This window comes from Acipenser ruthenus, chromosome 5 (assembly GCF_902713425.1).
Source record: "Acipenser ruthenus chromosome 5, fAciRut3.2 maternal haplotype, whole genome shotgun sequence".
NCBI classification, from domain to species: Eukaryota; Metazoa; Chordata; class Actinopteri; order Acipenseriformes; family Acipenseridae; genus Acipenser; species Acipenser ruthenus.
The window spans coordinates 13,722,216-13,744,450 of record NC_081193.1 but is presented as its reverse complement, the minus strand read 5'-3'; the positions used below and the strand labels follow the sequence as shown (position 1 = coordinate 13,744,450).

Here is a 22,235-nt window from a genome sequence, read left to right as displayed (position 1 = left end):
GTGTTCCAGCATATATATTAACGTTATACCTGAGTCAATTATTTTGAATGCAGGAATTTGATTATTACAGAGAAACATGCCACACTATTATGCTACAACATTATAAAGTTATTTATTTTTTATCTTTGTTTGTTCACTGAGAGAGTTACAATTTTGAGAGCAGGGCTGAATAAGGTGTGTTATTTGTGTCACCTCTAGCCTTGCTTTATTTGTCATCCCGTTTGAGTAATGACTGAATGACTGACCTCCACAGAAAACAATGGGAGAGCGGTTGTTGTATAATATATCTTATTACAGTTCAAGGGTCTCACCTGGTAAAGGCACTACATTGAATACAGAAATGTACATGTTTAAATGGGACAGCTTACCCACAATTAGTAGAAAATTTATATAATTTTGGGGTTCAACTGCACCTGTCAGACTGCCTGCTTGTTATTTCTTTTTTTTTGTTGTATATATTTTATGATAATTACGGTATCTGTTCAGCCTGTGGGACACCCATAATGTTCTAAGTCTCTGGAATAAGCATCGGACTGTAACCTTTTTACAAGCAGTCATGGTTTATTACATTTTGTACACTATCAATGTAGATATATGTTGAGGCAAAAAAAGACAAGGAGACAGAGATAATTGAAAAAAGATTCCCAGTCTGAGAAAGAAAATAAAGATTATTTTTTAATATATATATATATTTTTTTATTGTTCGGAATTGGTTAACATTTGGGAATATGTGCCCCAAATATAAATAAACAACAATTATTTAAAAACTGGTGCGATCGTAGGAAACTACCACATAGTTCTACTCTTAGAGCAATGAATTTGCACAGTGGTTGTCATTTATAATCACTTAGGCGTAGTGTACTGGCACAAACAATATCAATGGTGTGTAGGCTCACAGCACCTTTAGAACTACAGTGCAGTCCTAATCACTAGATGTGTTCTCAGCAGGAATCTTAAACACCTTGTACTTAAATGCATCCTCTGCTGGCCAAGCACCAACAATCATTATCTATTCTACACAAGTGTTTTCTTTAAAACTCAGCAAGCAAACATAACTGAAGATTATGTACTTGTCCATCATGCATGCTAATTTCCAAACCACCCCACCCTTTTCATATAGCCAGGTGGTTAATAATGACTTGGTTAAAATCTCAGCTCAAGCACAAACTTACGACAGTATATGCAGTAGATTCCTTTACCTATCTGTGTCTTAGCTATTAAATGCAGGTAAAATCACTGGGTGAGGTACACTACATTTTATCAGAGGCTTAGAATTCAATATGCTTTTTAAATGATATATTTTCAGATGTGAAAATGTTTTATCTAGATGCACAGGCATGTTTTTATCTTCTGTATTTGTTTTACTTCATACTGTTGAAGACATGGAAAGCAGTCTACTTAATTTATATAAAGTATGGAAAAGCCAAGCTGGTTTCAGGGCATGCCAGATGAAATCTAATTCTGCAATTGTACAATTCAATTGAATCCAACCAAAAAAATCAGTTTTCTTGTCCATGTCATGGAATAGCCATGTATGGTGGTCAAGCAAGCTTTAACGCAGTACACACTGACTCCATGGGATTGACTGCAATGGCATGCCTAGAACTGCCCAAGAACTGAAATATTTTTCCTGAACTCAAGACTGACCTCAGAGCATTTACTTCATCCATCTTATCTTAAAACATGTTTATCTGCAAAAAGTTTGTTGTTTAAATAAAGTTCTTTTTGATTAACATTGTTGAGACCAAACATTCTAGATAATATCAAAATGCCTTTGGGTTGTACACAAACTGGAGAATGTTGTTCTATAATAATAATAATGTTATTTTAATGACCTCTTAGCCAAAACCTTTGAAACCAAATTGTTTTGTTTTCTTGTCATTTTGTATACTGTAGTGATCAATATCCAGACAACAAAGCCGACCTGTAACCTGCAAGGTTATAAGTCACATTTCGGCTTACATCCTAAACAAACTGCAAGCCTATGTGATGACACACTCTGGCACCACTTCAAGACGGTATCTTGATTCATGACCCTTTTATTTCTTTTTTGGGGGGGGGAAGTTGCGAATGAGGTTGGATACACACTAGATGCTAAATCCAAAATTCACAAGTTGAAATTTTGATTAATAAATCTTGCAAATATATGGCAATGGTTATTTATCATCATTTATATTGGTAGGGCCATTTTCTAACAAGCATAAAAGTGAAATGTAGCTAATAATACACTTTAATGGTATACATGTGTATACTTAATGGTATACAGTGACTTTGTCACTGCACTTGTTGAAAAACACTACAGTATTTGGGCAAGAGGCTTCTCATCCTCAGTCCAGCAATTTCAACAATGGTATCACTCTGAATGTTTTAATTCCAGGCAATTCGGCCTATAACCATAGTGAATACAATAAGGTGTTCAAGTATCTATAGAAACAACATGGAATAAACACAACAGGCAAATAAAACAAATCTGAATTAGGCAGATCATTTTGTTCATTTTTTATTTTTGTTCTTAAGCAAAACTGTCAGTTAAAGCCATCTACAATAAAAAAAGCTTTTGCAAACGTGGGTGTTAGCCAATGCCAGTCTCTGATCATAACGTTATATGTTCCTAAATAAGGAATTCTATTTTTGCCTATGACTCACTGGATTGATTGTGAAAATTACAATGACATATTAAAGGTATAGTACCCTATATGGTTTTATTTAGTAAGTTATTTATTTAAATATTTCATAAGGATGTCTGTTACCTCATAAGCTCATGTTGAAAGCATCAGCACAATGGGTGTTTGTTTAAGCTGATTGCTTTCTTTGTAACTGTCCCTGTGTGGCTTGGCTGAGTGGTGGCAGGGTGAGTCATACAGTCAGGTTCACATCCTGGCTGTGCCAAGTTGCGGGTCTTTGCTGGGGATTCCACAGGGAGCGTTGCATTTGCTCTAGCACTACAGCGGGTTTGAGAGGCAAAATTGGCAAGGAGTGTTTCTCCTCAGCCCGCTACTGCGGTCCCTACTGGCCAGCCGCTCAGTAAACGCAAGAGGACATCTGCAGGATTGGCCTTTGTCCTCCAGGAGCCTGTCTTGGCCTTGGGATTGGAGGACACCTACTGACCTCCAGTTCTCAATTCTACTGCAACAAGAGAACTTAATTGGCCATTCTAAAATTGGGGAGGAAAATAGGGGTAAAATAACTGGCCACTCTAAATTAATGAATAAATAAATAAGTAAATAGGTTGCTACTATCAGCAGCTACTTGTAATTCCAAATCATGTAGTTGTGCACAGTTCAGTTCCGTTTTTTTTTTTTTAATGAACTGCTAATATTCAAATTAACAAAGTTTCTTAAAATTCTGGACTGTTAGCAACCGCAAAAGACACAACAAACCAGTCTCCCTTAACCACTTCAACACCATGACTTACACACTTATGTCAAATGAAAACCCACGTACAGTACCATGCCGTACGTGCATATGTCATGTTTCCCATTCTATTCTATGATCGGTTTCTCAGTCTAGCGTTTCAGGTTTCATTCTAGGCAGTGCTAGTACTGTGGAATGTGCAATGAAAGTCAGGGGGAGGGTCAGGTGACATTTGTATCCAATTGCGTGTCACGTAGTGATTCCAATCTACTTGTGGGCGTTTAGAAGACTTTCTTGTTTTTAACTCTATATTGAACATGGGCATGTAGTACACAGGAGCATAAAGGGTTAATGAAAAACACAGTTTAGGTCATTTATTTGTGTTTTATTCATCATATGTTAACATTTTATAGCAACTACAGGTTTGAAAACATTATTATTACTATTTTCAAAATCTGATACCTGGGAAGGGGTTTCATTTTTACATCTGGAGTTGAAGTGGTTAACGAAAGAAACACAATGTGAACCTAGAAGCATGAGAACCTCTAGTTTGTTTTTCATCCAGATGGCTATGATGATGATATAATTGATTGTACTTACATACTTCTCTCAGAGACACACTGGAAACATGTTTTCAGCCATTTCCCACTTTAGAAATGACAGCTGTTAAGAGTTCCAAAACAGCAAAAACAACCTCATCAAAAGCAATCCTTTTAAAGACGTGAAAGCGTGGCTGTGATTAATATCATGTAGGAATTTATCACAAATGTGTTGCAAGTCTGAATGAAAGGGGTTACAAATATCATATTATCAAAGTCCGATCAGTAAATGTATCTTTCTGGTATTTAAAGAGCATATTTAATGTGGGTTTATTGTTGAAAAGCAATTGAATACACCCATAACCATAAAATGAGCTGATCTTCAATCGAATGGTTAAGATTTCTCTATGCAACCAATGCTTTTTTATTGGATATAAATGGCTTCTTGACTGCAAGCTTTTACGCAAATTAGTCTGCCAACTTTTTTACTTACAAAACCCCCTTATTTCTCGAACACTAGATGGCACTAGTTAGACAAAAGTACAAAAACATTTCTGAGGTGTTAGGTTTCAGCAGGTAGACATTTCCTTTAGAAGATACACCCTCAAGACCCACAAATCTCCAATGATTTCTATTTCCTTTCCATTAGTTGCGTTTTGAAACATTATTCAATCTGTAAATTGAAACTAGGCTGCTAAATAAATGCAAACTTTATTTGTGTCTTGTTTTATTGTTAAACAATTTGTTAGATACAGAAAACACCTCAGTAATTAACAAACAGAATATTCAAATATACAGTGGTTAAAGGGCAAGCAGTTAATTGATGATATGAACGGGTTAGTCCTAATATAGGCAGCATTTGGCTTTAGGTCATTTGGTAATTTAAAATGATTTTATTATACTTTCTGAAACCTAGCTGCTTCTCCAAGATAACGTTTTCATATATATATATATATATATATGTGTGTGTGTGTGTGTGTGTGTGTGTGTGTGTGTGTGTGTGTGTGTGTGTGTGTGTGTCTGTGTGTGTGTGTATATATGTATATACCATTTTTGCCACCCTAGAAATGCACTCATTATTTCTAGGCATGACCTTACTACATAATTTCAATGAAAACCACATTAATTTCCAAGGTGAGAAGTTTGCCTTTTGTTTTGGTATAATCACTCACTGTTCGATCTAATGCTAATGAACAGAACCTCCCCGTGCAGCCGGTATATATCAACAAGCTCGCGCTGTCTTGCCTGTTTCCAAAAGGAGGTATGTAAAACACTGACCTGTTTTTTAACTGGATTTATCACACCCAAGGATGTCTCCTAGGACTGTATCTCTGTTGTATATCAAAAAGGAGAACCCCGCCGAAGAAATATGACGGCTCCAAATTGTTACCTGTTGTAAGGGAGGTTCTTTGCATGTCAATGTGGGTCATGCCATGCTGTATACCTCAGCAACATGCTTGCTCGTTGCAACCCGTTGTTGTAGTGACATGTTTTGTTCACGCCTCCTACGGTGATTGACGTCAACATTGCCCATTTAGATAAGAGCATGTTTTTGTTCAACCAATAACCATGTGGGCGTTAGGAATATGTTTGGTGGGGGTTTGGTTAAGGTTTTTTTTTGTAGCAGTGGAGGGGGGGGGGGGGGGGGGAGCGGAGAGAGATAGGGTATGCTGGAAGGAGTCTCATAAACTCTCCAGTTAGTAACACACACACACACACGGTAGAGAGAACGCTGACAGAATCTGGCTGGAGAGTGGAGATAAGGAAAAAAAGTCCAAACCCTATTAAGGATATTTCAAATGTGTGTTCAGAAAAGGCTAATGGTGAAGACTAGTCGTTTTGAAAAAATAACACACAGTTAACTTTAGTATAGCCTAGTAATCACTGTACAACAACTGACAACTGAGAAATGAACATTGGACGGGCTGTGTGTAGCATCCACATGTAATTCCAAAGGTATTGGTTTTAAAATGAATATGCACTAACTGAAACGGATTTTTAAAGCTGTCATTTGTGGAATTCGTGGGTAGCCTAATTGGGAAAATTACTGATTGATTGAACTGGAACAGTACATTGATTTGGCTGTGCTGGACTGTGCAGGAACAAAACATACTTATTGGTATGGTAAATGCATCGTCACAGGTTTGGAAAACTTGGCAGTTGCAGCGTCATCTTTATGAAATGTTAAGTGTTGAAGACACAGGACTTGCACAATACCACCAGAACTTATGAGCAAAACAGCTGGGCTTTACATTGGCGAAGATGTTTTTGACTGGTAAATCAAATGCGAAATTTTAAATATTTGCTTATTGATTGAATACTTTTGATAATTCAACGCATCCCTAGGGTAGCAACATTTCACAGTGTATGAACACCGAATTTAACTTACTGAATAGACGTAAAGGACGTCTAGGGTTAGTGCTGGCTTCATATGGGTTGTGCCTGGGACTCGTAGAAAAAGTTAATGTCATGGCAAAATCTTAAAATTAGTTTTGAAACTGGCGGAAAAAAATGAAAAGACATCACATTTACAAAGTAAGAAGCTCTGTGAAACAGGCTGTCCCACGTGAGTTTTAAATTCAAGCAAGTGATTCACTTTGCAGAATGTAGTTTGGGAAAAAAAAAAAAAAGTCTAATGACCTCATATGGAAACACTTTGCAGCTCTGTTTAAAAGAAAATACTTTCAAGTGAAAGAGGTACACAAAACAACTTTATATGGAAGTTGGCTGAACGGACGTGAAGACTTTGGATCAGTATTTGTGCAGCACTTCGGAAATATGAATGGAACATTTTTCCCTTGACTTTTTAAGTATCGATAGCTTGGACTCTGAGTGATACTAAATACAGAAGAAACTACTTCCTGCAACTGATGGTAATGGAATCAATATATATAAAAAAAATCATAACTACTGGATTTAAAACAGTTGGTCATTCAGAATCTACGTAACAAACTGATGCAGCGCTCCCTCTAACAGTTTATTGTCGCTGTTAATACTCCCTCCCACAGGAATATCTGAACTTCTCGTTAGTGTTAGTTTTTAGAATATTTTTTTTTAATGAAGGGGATTCCTACCTGGAGCTGTTTTAAATCGTTATTCTGTGAAGATGACGTTCAAAAGGACATTTAAATATTTAAAACAAAAGAGAATTTTCAACAGTGAGATGCAAAAATATGTGTCTTAAAATGAGGTCTTGACGTATGCTTTTAGGACAACAGTTCAGTAGAAGGAAGAGACATCATCATTCTTCATCTCCCTTAAGGGAAATAATAACAACAGGTGTCACCTGTTAAAGCAGGTACGACTTTAACTGTATTTCTGTCACAGTCCGCTAAGTCAATGGCTATGATTTGGTGTGTCTCAATCGATTGTCTTGCTAAGGTGTAAGACTTCAAGAGTAGAATACTGCTAATACTACAAATGTTAATACACATGTGTATACAGTACCATCAGAATCGGAAGTAGTAACTGTTCATAAATAAAACCTGTGATATGCGTAAATATTCATTCTAATTCTGTATTGTGTGTTAACTGTCAGTTGCAAGTGGAAGGGACAAAAGTAAGACTGAATTTGTGCCAAGCATTAGGACTATTAATTATTGGGCAGGGAAACACCACACATAATGTACAATTAAAACTAAATTGCCAACATGTTGTTAAATTTGGTATAAATGGGATTACATTATTAAATCAACAAACTCATATAAAAATAATACATTTAAAGCACACAAAGTTATGTATTTCCTGCTAAGTAATTCATCATTTGATTAGTCTACATCTGTCACTAAAGGAGCTGAGCTGCTTATACATCCAGTGGTGTACTAGTACAAAACACACTTTCATTGGCCTTTCTAAGAAGAATACAGACCACATTAAGTAAAGTTAACAGGGGACCAGCGCTTTATAATAAGGCAATTCTGGATTATTACAAATTTAACATGCTTAAAGTGAGTAGTACTTTATAAAATAAATGAAGTGAATGGCTACTGTGTTTTGTGCACACAGCTACCTAAAGCCACCAACATGCTCATTTTGGGATGAGAGTCTGCTCCATGTGTTGAAACTGGACCCGTCTCCTCCTCTTCCTCCTTCAGCCTCTTTTCTCATCTCCATCAGCCCCGCTGCCCACATGCAGGCCAAAAAGAGGTACCTTCTAGTGTCTCTAGGAGCCTGTCTTCTCCTGCTTGTCTATCTGGGGGGATTGCAGATTGGAGAGTTCCATCAACACCGCCACCACCCGCGCCACCTCCTTAAGAATCCAAGTGGTCAAGATCCTCAGAGGCAGCATTGGCCACAGTGGATTAACCCTCTAAGCACCTACCTGGATAGCGAGGAGAAAGATGAGGATGGCTCTCAACTACAGCTGCGGCATGCCTCTCCTAGAGAGAGAAGGGAGATCAGGGCCAACATATACAAAAATAGGAAGTGCAGGATGGACACCTGCTTTGACTTCAGCCTCTGCCAGAGGAGCGGCTTCAAGGTCTACATCTACCCTTTACAGAAGGGGGAGAAGATTTCGGAGAGCTATCAAAAGATTCTCACCACCATAGAGGAGTCCAGATTGTATACCTCGGACCCAAGCCAGGCTTGCATGTTTGTCCTCAGCATTGATACATTGGACAGGGACCAGCTTTCTGTTCAGTATGTTCACAGCGTGAAAGTGAAAATTCAAAGCCTTCCTCAGTGGAACAATGGGAGGAACCATCTCATATTTAATCTGTATTCAGGGACCTGGCCTGATTACACAGAGGATTTGGGTTTCGATATTGGGCAGGCAATTTTGGCCAAGGCTAGCATTGGCATGGATAATTTTAGGCCAAAATTTGACATTTCGATCCCTTTGTTTTCAAAGGACCACCCACAGAAAGGAGGTGAAAAGGGTTATTTGACGTTCAATAATGTTCCTCCATCAAGGAAATATTTATTAGTTTTTAAAGGGAAAAGGTACCTGACTGGTATTGGGTCAGAAACCAGGAATTCTTTGTATCACGTTCACAATGGGGAGGATATTATTTTATTAACTACTTGCAAGCATGGGAAGGACTGGGAGAAGCACAAGGATACAAGGTGTGACAAAGATAATGATGAATATGCAAAGTAAGTGGTCTCCTATTATTAGATTTATCTTTAAAAGTAATCTTGTGGATTGTTTTATTTTAGTCAGGTGCTTTGGGGAACTTCCAGTCTTGGAAGTTATATTTCATTGAGTGCATATAAACCTTTTTACTTCACAATGCTTAGTAACCAGGTGTTCAAACTTGTGAAGTATGTTAAGGTTCATTTAATTGTTTACCCAGTTCCAGCTCATTTTGTCTTTTAAGTAAATAGTATATGTATGAAGCTGTGTACTGTTACCAGCATCCATCCACATTCTGTAAATATACATGGTCAACTATTTATTTTTGTTTGGTGATTTACATTTTATTTAGGGCAGCTGGGTTGGTCATCCACCCATCTTGGTAGCATGTTTTTCTTAAATGACTGAGTCAACTCTTAAATGAAATAGTGTTTAATGATGTATTCCATGGTTCCGTTCTTCACTTGCAGTTGTTAGCTTCACTGTCCTATTGTCTTTGAGTAGGTTTAATTTGACTTTCCCATGGAGGAGTTGGTCCTACAAAGGTTAACGATAGTAGGTATGTTGTCTCCAAAGGGGCTTGTTCTTTTTATTATTCCAATGCACTCATCTTTTTGCAATGTATAGATACTGTGCAGTTATGTTTTATGACAATTATTATACAATCGTAGGATTCGATATAAAACTTCCAGTGTAATGCCTCAGCGTGCAGGCAGGCAGGATTGCAACATGCACTGTAGTCGGTCTGCTGCACTATAGTTGCCTCTTACTGTAATTCACTTTGGGAACGGGTTGACGTGGTTAATTATTATTTTTTTTGTAGGTCATCTCCCACATTGAAAAAAAAGAGATTCAAAATGGGTATTTTTGTGACCTCCGTAATTTGTTCTCTCCAGTAGATGTATGCGTTACTGTAGTAATTCGCAAATGCATGAGCCACTTGCTCGCTTAACGCAAAACAAGTGTACCTGTTTTCATCTGTCAAATGTTGGAGGGTGTGGGTGAAATCTATTGTTAGCATGATTTGGTATTTTTCATTATATGGGGTGGCAGTTATTGTAAAGAAGCTACACAGGCAAATTTTCAATCAGTTCAGGTTCTGAACGACTGTAAGAGATCTAGAGGTTAGCGAGGTGGAATGTGCAATGCATTCTTAATATTCTCGCTGACCAATATGCATTTATCATAAGGTGGTGATAAATGAGCCTACTTAAGAAAATATAGTGTAACAGGTAGAGTTGTAAATTAAAGACCTGGTGAAATATCCCCTCATGATCATACTCAGACTGACAACTGGATCTTGATTTAAAAGTTGCAACAACTAGTGTGTTACTGTTCAGTTATGCCTCCAGGATTAATAAATGCAGCAGGAAAAAAAACAAAAAACAAAACCATATGTACTTGTAGCATCGTGATTGCCCTGCACGTGTGTATTTAGTGTGGATATAAGTTGTATGGGGAAATGGGTTTATTGTATGTCGTTTTGGAGTTGATTTGTTTAATACTTTATTATGCATAATACTTTACATTTTCCACTGCGGCAGCAGTGTGGAGTAGTGGTTAGGGCTCTGGACTCTTGACCGGAGGGTTGTGGGTTCAATCCCCAGTGGGGGACACTGCTGTTGTACCCTTGAGCAAGGTACTTTACCTAGATTGCTCCAGTAAAAACCCAACTGTATAAATGGGTAATTGTATGTAAAAATAATGTCATATCTTTTAACAATTGTAAGTCGCCCTGGATAAGGGCGTCTGCTAAGAAATAAATAATAACAATAATAATATTAATAATAATAATAATAATAATTACATTTATTGTTTACAGACGTGCACTCGATTGAGACTTGCTGCCTGCTAGGTTTGGTTGAGGGGAAGGGCAGCAAGTGATTGGCTGTGCTGGACCTCAATCAGCAGGTGGGCGGGTCTTGACCGAGTGTCCGTCAGTTCAAAAGCATCCGCGGGAGATGGTTCGGGGCGAATGTAACGCCATGCCAGAGGGGAGTGGCATATACTCGGGAGGAGAGGGTCCGTTCTGCAGGAACAACAGCTACACAACCCTGAGACTGCAAGCGGTGCTTGTGAAGGCAATGCCCAGCCAAGGCCGTATGAAGCAGCACGAGTCGTTGTATGAATACCGGCTCATGAGTAGGTTAGTTAGGGGATTGTGATCCCATGTGATGTATAGCGAGGGTTACGTAGTGTAGCCGGTTCCTGGATCGGGACACCTCGTTTTAACCGCCATTTTATGAAACTGGAAAAGAGACTCTTCTCCATGTGTCCAAACCCCAAAAATATAATCTACAAACCAAATGTATCCTAAAGGTTCTCTTTCCGATTTTCTAAGTAATTGTTCTTCCCATTTCCCCATGTATGTACTGGCAAAATGCATTCCTAATTTAGATCCTATTGCTGTACCATCGTTTTGTTTGTAATTCTTATCAACAAATGTAAAATAACTGTTTTGTAAAACTACGTTGATCATGTTCAGTACCTCTGCTGTTGGTATTGATTTTGAGCTAGTGCTTTTTGACAAGCTTCTAAAGTTTCTTTACGAGGGACACTTGGGTACAAGGATTTTACATCCATGCAAAATAAAATTGTATTCTCTGGGAGGTTGTGTTTTATTGATTCAAGTCTTTTTAAAAATGGTGTTGTATCCTTAACATAGCTTGGTAATTTCTCAACGTGCGACCTAAATTGTTTTTCTGCTATTTCAGCTATTATGTGTGTTGGATTATCAATTGTACTGTATCATTCGCATAGGGTGATTTTCTTTGTGCATTTTAGGATTTCCTATTGCTAGGCCTGTTCTTGCATTATGTGGTTGCATGAATTTTTAAATTTTTTTTGATATAATTCCTTTATTGTATAGTCTCTCCGCAATTTCCTTAACCTCTTTTACCGATTTATTGATCTTATTGCTTTTAACTTCTTCATATGTATCTGTATTATTTAATTCACATTCTACAGATTTCATATAGTCATCTGTATACTTGTAATATATATATATATATATATATATATATATATATATATATATATATATATATATATACTTGTAAAAGTTGAATGGCATCCCGCAATATATCTCAGTCTTCTAAACGCCCACAGCTAGATTGGAATCGCTACATGACACGCATTTGGATACAATTGGATTGCACATTCCACAGTACTAGCACTGCCTTAGAGAATGAAATCTGATACGCTAGACTGAGAAACCGATCATAGAATAGAATGGGAAACTTGACGTACGAAGGTACAGCATGGTACTGTAAGTGGGTTTTCATTTGACTTATATGCGTACGTCATGGAGTTGAAGAGGTTAATATTGCTGGCAAAGCCAAATATGAGGCTTATTACTGCCACCTACAGGACTGGAGTGTACCTTAATCAATGCTTTTAAAAATATACTTTAGTAACTTCCCTAATATGAGTCTCAAGCACATGTTATCTCACGTTTCCTTTTAGTTGGTTCTGTGAGCCCACTAGCATAACCTCTGTTTTATCTGAATTCAACATTAGAACATTCTGTGACATCCAATGCTTGATGTCTGTAAGGCAAGTAGCTAATAACACACAGGCAGAAGAAATTCCTGGCTTTAGGGAGAAATATAGCTGGGTATCATCAGCATAGCAATGGAAGTTCACTCCGTGTCTGCGGATAATGTCACCTATAGGGCCCTATGAAATCTGTTTTATTATTTTGAATTTTCAGATTTATTTTTTCCTGATTTCGGATTTTTTGGTTTTGAAAATCTGTAATTTGTTAGTTAGTTTGTTTTTATAACTACAAGTGTTTTATACATTGACAGCAATGATGAAGCTAGAAATGCATGAAAAAATATGACCAAAAAAAAACCTTTCTAGAAAAGGGTACAAATTGGCACAATGTAATAGAAACAAACTAGGAGCATTGCAAATTTAAAAAATAAAATCAAAATGTAGGCTTTTTTAGTAGTTTTTCTTTTCAACACAAATTTAACATTTCAAAATAGATTTAATGTTTTCATGACAATGTAAATAAAAGCCTAAATATTTTGATTTATTCTAATTTAATAAAAAGGCGCTTAGTAATATCTCCCTGAGAAAAATGCAGCAACTAGACCCTACATTCTGCAGTAGTCATTACAGTACAATCTGCTCAGAATAACTTATAGGTAGTCGTTTTCCCCCCCAGGCGATAACGGTAGCTAGTAAGTGAAGTGGCACAAGAGGCAGTACTTTTTTACAAAAATAATTTTTTCATGCATTCCCATGATGTGTATTTCTATATATATACACACACATATATTGTTTGTTTGTTTAAACTGATTTGTGGTAATGTTCTCAGGTGCCTAATTCAATTTTTTTTCTCTGAATTCCACGATTCCATCCGTGTGCTCCACAACACGGATTTCATAGGGCCCTACACCTAACGGTAGCATACCGAAAACAACAAGGGACCTAAAATGGCGCCCTGTGGAACACTACAGACAACTTCTGATTTTACATTTTACATTTTAGACAAACTGAAAACCATCAGAAAGATAAGATTTTTTGCTTTCAAGATAATTCAGTAGGATGTTATGGTCTACAGTATCAAAGGCAGCACTTGGATCAAGAAGAATTATGGAAAGCCTGAGTCAGAGCTTATCAGCAGGTCATTCACAACTCTGACAGAGTTGCTGCTATCCCCAATACCACCGATGGTAAAGGTGTTGCTCTTGTATCCGGCAGCACATGCAGGTGCTCTGAAATAATAATGAATAACAAAAGGCGAAAGCAAAAAGGGAAAATAAAACACAATAATAAAACTACAAACAAAAGATGTTGCTTGTGTCGCGTTTCCCCACTGCCGCTAAACTGGTCAGATCGGGTCTCCAACCTACTCTCTGCTATGCACTATACACTGGGGTGGCCAAGGTTCCCCTTCTAACCACACACGTTCTCTCGGGTACGTAACAATTAATTTTATTTATTGTTTTCTTTATTTAAGGCTGACTGTCTTCCTCAGCCGTGCTTGTCTGGTGTTGTTTACACTGGCGTCCTCAGCTAGTGTCGCTGGGTTTCCCCTGTAATGGCCACCTGAATGCATACCAGAGCGTAGTTCTTATAGGTCGAGCGAGTCAAGGCCTGCCTCTCAACCACTCAGAGTGAGGGACAGACAACACACCCTCATCCAACCTCTCTGTGTCATTGCCATGATTGACAGGCGGATCTTACGAGGCTGCTGCCCTCTTCCTACAGAACCATGCATGCGCCAGACAGTCAGCACAGATCTCCCCTGTTACAGTCCAAATTGTGTTTCTTTAACTATACTGGATGAAAGTGAACCATTTATATATATATATATATATATATATATATATATATATATATATATATATATATATATTTTTTTTTTTTAATGTGGGTATTAGTAACACCAAGAACATATTTAAATAGTTTTGAAGGAATAGGATCAAGAGTGCATGTAGTAGCTCTCATATGTTGAACTATTTAGTTCCTGCAAGGTAATCAAACAAAACGTCTCCATAGTAGCCTTAATAGGTTAGTTGATAAAATTGTGCTTGGGTCCGCCTTAATAAAAGGTGTCTATGGAATCTCATTTCTGATGTCTAGTATTTTATTTTTAAAGAAATGTAAGAAGTCATTGCAGCTGTGAGAGGAGCCAACATCAAGGGTAGGACTATTAGGAGAAGGATTCATTAATGTATCTAGGGTAGCAAAAATAAATCTAGGATTATTTTTATTAGTTTCAATTAAATTAGAATAATATAATGATCTAGCCAACTCCAGAGCCTTCCTATATTTAACCAGGTGGCCCTTCCTTGCGATGTAATGAACGTGCAGGTTAGATTCCCGCCATCTCCGTTCTAGTTTACGACCCTCATATCTCATCTTACGAGTTGTATCATTAAACCATGGTGAGCTTTTTTTAAAAGACACTCTCCAAGTTTTGATTGGCCCTATAGTATCTAAGATACCTGTCAAGGTGGTGTTGTAGGTATTAAACAGCTCATCAACTGATGAGGACAGAGAGTGGTAATGAGCTCAATGGCAAAATGATCAGAAATAGTAAGATCTAGGGTTATGAAGTTCTTAACAGCTAAACCATGAGAAATTACAGATCTGAAGTATGGCCACGATTATGGTAGGACCTTTGACATGCAGGATATAATCTAAGGAATCCAGTAGCATCAAAAATTCCAAGGAGTTAGAATCAGAATCAATGTCAACATGAAGGTTAAAATCACCCAATAAAAGAATCCTATCATATTTGACTGTCAATATAGATAGCAGATCCCCAAATTCAGTCAGAAATAGTGGGTTTGACTTAACTCGTCGATAAATAATTACAATATGATCAGGTAATGGACTGTTTAATGTCAAGGTTAAAACTTCAAAAGATGAATAACCTTCAACTATTTCCTGTTTGATTCTAAGTTCACTACAGAAGACAGTAGCAAGTCCACCTCCCTGCCCAGTAGAGTGAGCTTTTTGGAAAAAAGAATAGTTAGGTGGAGAAGCCTCAATCAATCGGTCCAAGCCAAGTTTCAGTTAAAGAGAGACTATCAATGTTGTAATCCTGAATAAAATCACTAATTAACAGAGCCTTATTAGACAGAGACCTGACCATTAAATAAACCTAGGCATAAATTGGTCCAATCAAGAGCATGTGATTGAACAGGGGTAATAGGAATTTGACGACGGTTACTGTAGCACACACCTCTGTGTTTACTCAGCGGGTAGCGGGAATGGCAGGATACTATAACCTGACTTTTACATGCTCTTTAGATTCCCTCCCCTCCCCAGTTCCTGGTTTAAATACCTTGCTAGGTGATGTTCGATGTTATCAGCTAGCCTGCTTGCTCCTGACCTATTTAGGTGCAGTCCATCTTTCCTTTAATATCTTTTTCTTTTCCAAAAGCAATCCCAGTTGTTTATAAATCCCAGCCTTTCTTAGTAACATTTGTTGCTTAGATTTTGCAGGTGAAAAGACTGGCTTGAATGCAGAATGCAGAGGTTGCTCGTTCAGTCGTCCTAGGCTGTAGTGATGAGGCGACATTACATTTATAGATTCACTTACCTCTTGCCTTACAATAAATTAATGATTAAATATACAGTACAAACCCATGTTAGATACAGTAAAGCTCCCAGGCAGTAAAATTGTATTGCTTGAAAATACTGTGGTTGTAATATTTTAATGTGACAATATGGTGAAAATGCGTGAGATGTAATTATTGAATCAATAATAATATATAACAACTCTGGTGAAGTAAAGCAGTGTATTGATTACAGAATAGCCTGATGAATAAATAAGTGACTCAGTTCTGCAGTTCACAAAGTTAGAGAATGGCATCAATCAGAAAACATAATCAAAGGGTTGAATCAAACAATCAATGAGTTTAATGTCTCAGAGCACACTAGTCTATGATGTGTAGCACTTATTTATGCTTTTGTAATATATATTAAATCTTAAAAGCAAGGTCAGTCATTTATTCCAAACCCTGGGTCTCTGCACTGAGCGAAATATAAAGCAGCTTTAAGCCCATATTTATGTCATATGATGCACTTCTGAAAAAACATTTTTAATATAAAATGAAAATAAAGATATTATTTGGGGGTGGGGGTGGGGGTGGGTCATGGCACCTCATATCCACCAAGGGTCGCACTTCTTAACCCTTTATAAGAAGAAAATGGTACATTGGCTTTCAGACAGACATTCTTAATTAACAGATAAGAATCAGCTTTCTTTGTTTAGACCAGACTGTAAAGATCAGCACAGCAGGGCTGCGTTCAATAGGCAAAGTGCTCTGGCGTGGCGCTACCTAACATAGTTAGCTCTTATTGAACAGTGTGTTACAAAGAGAGAACTTTCAAGATGGCGGAAAACACAGCACTAGCGTTGTTTTTGGATGATTTTATGATAGATTGTGCAGAAAAGCTGCTGTTTAATGCCTCTATTGCACGCATCGAGAGCCACCACCATGGCTTTAGCGGCAGTGAATTCAGTCCTGTACGGATATAAAACTAAGTTGAGAGCATTGTTCCCCAGTACTGTGATTGTTGCATATAACATGTTTTATTTACAGGTGGCTACTGTTCAGTTTACGCTTGCAATTAAGATGTTACTATTGTACAGGTAGTGGACAAAAAAATGGAAACACCTGGGTAAATGAGGGACACCAAGTATATTGAAAGCAAGGGCTTCCACACAGGTGTGGCTCATGAGTTAATTAAGCAAATAACATACCAGCATGCTTAGGGTCATGTATAAAAATGCTGGACAGGCCTGGTTGCCTATAATTATGGCTAGCATGGCTGCAGGAGGAGACCTCAGTGACTTTGAGGGCAATAGTGGGCGGAAGCACATACTCCAGGTTCGTGATATCCGTGCATTAATTCGAAGTGCAAGGCAAAACAGGCAAAAAACTGCAGATCAATTGACTGCAGATTTCAACCTGGGGCGCAAGCAGCCAGTTTCATCAAAAACGGTCTGCCGAGAACTCCACAGAGCGGGATACCATAGTGGCCCAATGCCCTATTAAGTGACTTTACATTGGTGTTTCCATTTTTTTGTCCACTACCTGTATGTAAGTGTTGTTATACAGCAAAATGAAAAAAACTTTCCAAAAATTGTTCAACCCAGTAACATTTTTATACAGCAAATCAAATAACTAAAAACTTTCCAAAGAAATGATTTCTTTAAATACATCTGTGAATGACTTTAGCAGTTAGTTTCTTTGCTTTGCAACCTTCTGCATTTACATGAGATCCTGCATCTGCCTTTTCTGTTCCTCTGCAAAGTCTTACCATTTAAGTACTACTGTTTTTTTGTTAGTTTTTTCTCTCCAATATGATTTAAGTCTTATAGTATATATATCATTTTGTTTTTCATGTGCTCTTGGTTCGATAGTAATGTAACACTGCAAAAGTACCTAATTTTAGTAAAGTTCTCTTATTCTGCCACAGAAAAAAAGGATTTAAAGTTTTTGGTGTAGCCTACTGCTGTGCTTTTTCAGCCGAGATACACTTTGAAGCCTAATCTCGCAGAAATAGCAAAACTAAAAAAATAAAAATAAAAAAAACCCGGCATTACATATAGTTCACTGTTAACACAGCGCTATTCAGCCATTGTTTTTCTTTTTAAAAGCAGTTAAGAAAATATTCCTTTAATGTAAGGCCAACCAAACAAACAATAACAAGCTGAGCGTTTCAAATGTTGTATGAGATGCTGCAGATTCACTTCGTTTAAAAGGAAAAATAGTCAGATAATTACGCTGTTAATTTAAATAAACTGTCATTTGTTTTTACGAAAAAGAATGCACACAGATATGTTGGTCAAAAAGTCCAAAATGTGGGGAAATTACACCACAGCCGCCACACTGGTATTGTACCTCCGTGTGGCGGAGTGTCCCGTCCCTATATATATATGTGCACTGTGTTGTTGTTATTTGTATTGTTGTTTGCGGCACGGATGAAAGCCGCCGGCATTGTCTGTTACTGTTTTTGTATTTTAAAAACCTTGTGAGGATGCCTGACTGATCAGCTACTGATTACACTATGTAGCACAATTTTTGTTCCTGGGTAGTAAGTGTTATTTCCTAATTGCTTATGCCTCAAAAGTATAGAAAATGGCTCTTATTCCCCACAAACTTTGCTTTTGTGACCAGGACAGTGATATTTTGAAATTGATCTATTTCCAATGAGAAAACGGGCGAATTTGTGTCTTTTTGTTCAGATAAAGTCAGAAAAAAACAACATATGAATCCAAATTAACATGTATTTATACCAAAGTAATACAAAAATGACTACAAAAGATTTAGAAGTGAGTAGTTTTTTGAGATTTACGATTATACTGTAAATCACTTTCACGAATCAGCCCCCAAATGTAGTCTCCCATCATGTTCTAGTTATACTGTCCTTCATTGACAGCTCATCGAGGAGCCTCAAAGCCGTGCTGCTCCATAATGGTAACAAGTACCCGTCTCTTCCCCTGGCTCACTCAGTGTACCTCAAAGAGGATTACAACAGCATCAAGACCTTGCTGGATGCCTTGAAGTATGATGAGTACGGCTGGGACCCCCGGAAGGTACTGATGCCACCACTGAACATCAAATTGGGCCTTATGAAACAATTTGTCAGAGCTCTAGATAAGGAGTCGGCAGCCTTCAAGTACCTTCAAGACTTCTTCCCTAAGCTGTCTGAGGCAAAGGTCAAAGCCGGTGTCTTCGTCGGACCACAGATAAAGAAGATCCTGGAGTGCAATGAATTCCCCAAGAAGCTCACTAGTAAGGAGAAAGCGGCTTGGAACAGCTTTGTCGCAGTGGTTTCGGGGCTTCCTGGGCAATCACAAGGCCGAAAACTATGTGGAGCTGGTTGAGACTCTGGTGAAGAACTACGGCACAATGGGCTGTAGGATGTCCCTCAAAGTCCATATCCTTGATGCTCATCTTGATAAATTCAAGGAGAACATGGGAGCGTACTCGGAGGAGCAAGGCGAGCGCTTCCACCAGGATATACTGGACTTTGAACGCCGCTACCAAGGACAGTATAACGAGAACATGATGGGAGACTACATTTGGGGGCTGATTCGTGAAAGTGATTTACAGTATAATCGTAAATCTCGAAAAACTACTCACTTCTAAATCTTTTGTAGTCATTTTTGTATTACTTTAGTATAAATACATGTTAATTTGGATTTATATGTTGTTTTTTTCTGACTTTATGTGAACGAAAAGACACAAATTCGCCCGTTTTCTCATTGGAAATAGGTAAATTTCAAAATATCACTGTCCTGGTCACAAAAGCAAAGTTTGTGGGGAATAATATCCATTTTCTATACTTTTGAGCCATAAGCAATTAGGAAATAACACTTACTACCCAGGAACCAAAAAAAAATAAAAAAATTGTTACACAGTGTTATTTAACTAGCTGACAGTCACGCATCCTTACTAAACTCGTGCAGACTGTGGCCGAGGGGTAATAATTAATTAACAGCTAGTTAACCCCTTGGCCAGAATATAAAAGACCCACTCTCTCAACTCAAGGCGGAGAGTGTCAGAGGTGAGACAGGTTTTGTGGAGAGAGAGATAGAAACAACTGCTAAGCGTGCTGGGTTTCACCAGCACGTATTTGTTTATTTGTCTGGCCAACGTGCCCTTTTGTTTGTAGTGTTTTGTTTTGTTTAAATCTTTTGTTTGTTTTATTATTTAATAAAACACTGACTGCCGTTGCGTTCAGTTTCACCGCCATTCCTTGCCTTTGTTTACTTCCTGGTCCATGCCGTCACCACCCACACGCCACTCAACGACAGCTCGGCCACACTCCGCCATTTTGAAACGGCCACCGAGTCAGCTCCTCAGAATGTTAAAGCGCTCTCGGCGTGCCTGTTGTTCAATAGTAAGTGCCACGTAACGCTCCCTAGTGCTCTGCCTATTGAATGCACCCCAGGTAATCTCAACTATTCCCCAATTTAAATATTTACGACCCTCTGTTACCAATATCTAATTCTTTGAAGTAGATCTAGAAAATGTTAAGGGGGGATGGAGTCATTTTAAGTCTCATAGTTTAAGATTTGAAATATATATAATATATATATATAATAATAATAATAATATATATATATATATATATATATATATATATATATATATATATATATATATATATATTTGAGCTTTGCTTCGGGGGTGAATACTTCTGCAAACCACTGTATATTCATTAATATCACATTTTGCTATGTGAAAAATGCACACATTATGGTAAATGGGATTTAGATTTCTTAATGGGGATTTATTTGAAGCTGTTGGAGAAGAATATTTATTTAACTCTCATTGCAGTTACTTCAGTGCTGTACTTCAAGTCAACTTCCTAAAGTTGCAAGAAAGAATTAAGTCACCATTGAAAACACACCAGTCAGAGGAAAAGCAGTGATTGGTACACAAATGTGTTCTTTTAAAGAAATTAAATGGCAAACATTTAGAATGTTTTTTTTTGTTTGTTTGTTTTTTAGAAATATACATGTAAAAAAAAAATGGCTCAGGAAGAATCATTACTTAAACTCCCAGAAGCAAGTCACATGTGCCAGATGCATTCCTTCGAATAGGAAGTACAGCATGGAAAAGTGTGCAAGATATGTTCACCAATTTTATTGATTATAAATACACGTTGAAGAGAGTATGTGCCTCGTTCGTATAGGAAAATCTAAGATCTACTGTACAAAGTGATGCTAAGATTTACTTGAATTAAACTATTGTACTTCTTATTCATTCTTATTGATTAAATACAATTGTAACAGGGGGATTTGTTACGTGTGTGGGTCATCACTGGATAATAATGAGTCAGACACAGAGCATTGGGTGTTGACACGCCGCACAGGCCTGCAGATTTAATAACACAGGTGCTGCCACTAGGGTACCAGCAATGGTTAATAAAGAAAACAAAAGAAAACAAAGCTAAAAATAAAAGTTTGCCACACAAGGCGAGTGCTAGTCTCACTAAACGAGACGACCCGCTCCAGGAACCTACTACACTACGAAACCCTCTCTATACTTGTTTGAGATCAACATCCCTTAAACTAACCTATTGCTGTTGCTCCCGAAGTCCCGGCCTCACGGTGACTCTGGGTCTTCCTGACGGTCCTGGCTGGGCCGTGCCTTCACAGGTACCGTCTTGCAGTTGAAGGGTTCCATAGTAGTTTTCCTGCAGAGTGGACACTCTTCTCCTTGATGTAAACACAGCAATCTTCTCTCAGTGCCCGTCTGTATGGCAATGGCTGTTCAGTAGCCCTGAGGTGTAGCGCAGATGCTTTTTTAAGCTCTGCTCTGCTTTCCAGGGCACACCCCCAAGCCAGTCCGAAGCTCCCGATCAGCTCAGTGCTGGGCAGCCCACCTGCTCAATCAGTTGCTTAGCAACGCGTCTCCTGTTGTGTGTCCCAGCTGTTTCCCTAAAGGCACACATGCACTCCAGAACCACCGAAAGGGCTGTCCCTGTCACAACAATAAATATACATTGGAAAGATATTTGATGTATTACAAGTTTATGAGCTTTGTGCCAGTATTTAGATCTTGTATTGGGGTCAATTTGATTGATCTAAGATTCTACACAGTGGGGGATCCTAATGTTGCCACCGTCACATTTCTAAATTTGATTTTTTGTAGACCTCATTTCACTGTATTTTGATTGTGTATCAAAAAAAAATTATCCTTGTAGGAAAACCAGCAGGAGTAATACAAAGCTAAAGGTTGGTGGTATTTGGTGTGTTTGGTACAGTAAGTTTGATA

At 37.9% G+C, this 22,235-nt stretch overlaps 1 protein-coding gene across 1 annotated transcript in view; it reads left to right on the top strand.

The window, feature by feature from the left end:
• Positions 1-5,618: 5,618 nt before the first annotated feature.
• The window catches only part of LOC117402503 (exostosin-1-like), a 321,233-nt gene continuing 304,616 nt past the window's right edge, over positions 5,619-22,235 (top strand). Inside the window, exon 1 of the mRNA XM_034003718.3 lies at positions 5,619-8,990. Coding sequence (XP_033859609.1) covers positions 7,873-8,990 — 1,118 coding nt within the window. The 5' untranslated portion in view covers positions 5,619-7,872. The remainder of the gene's footprint in view (positions 8,991-22,235) is intronic.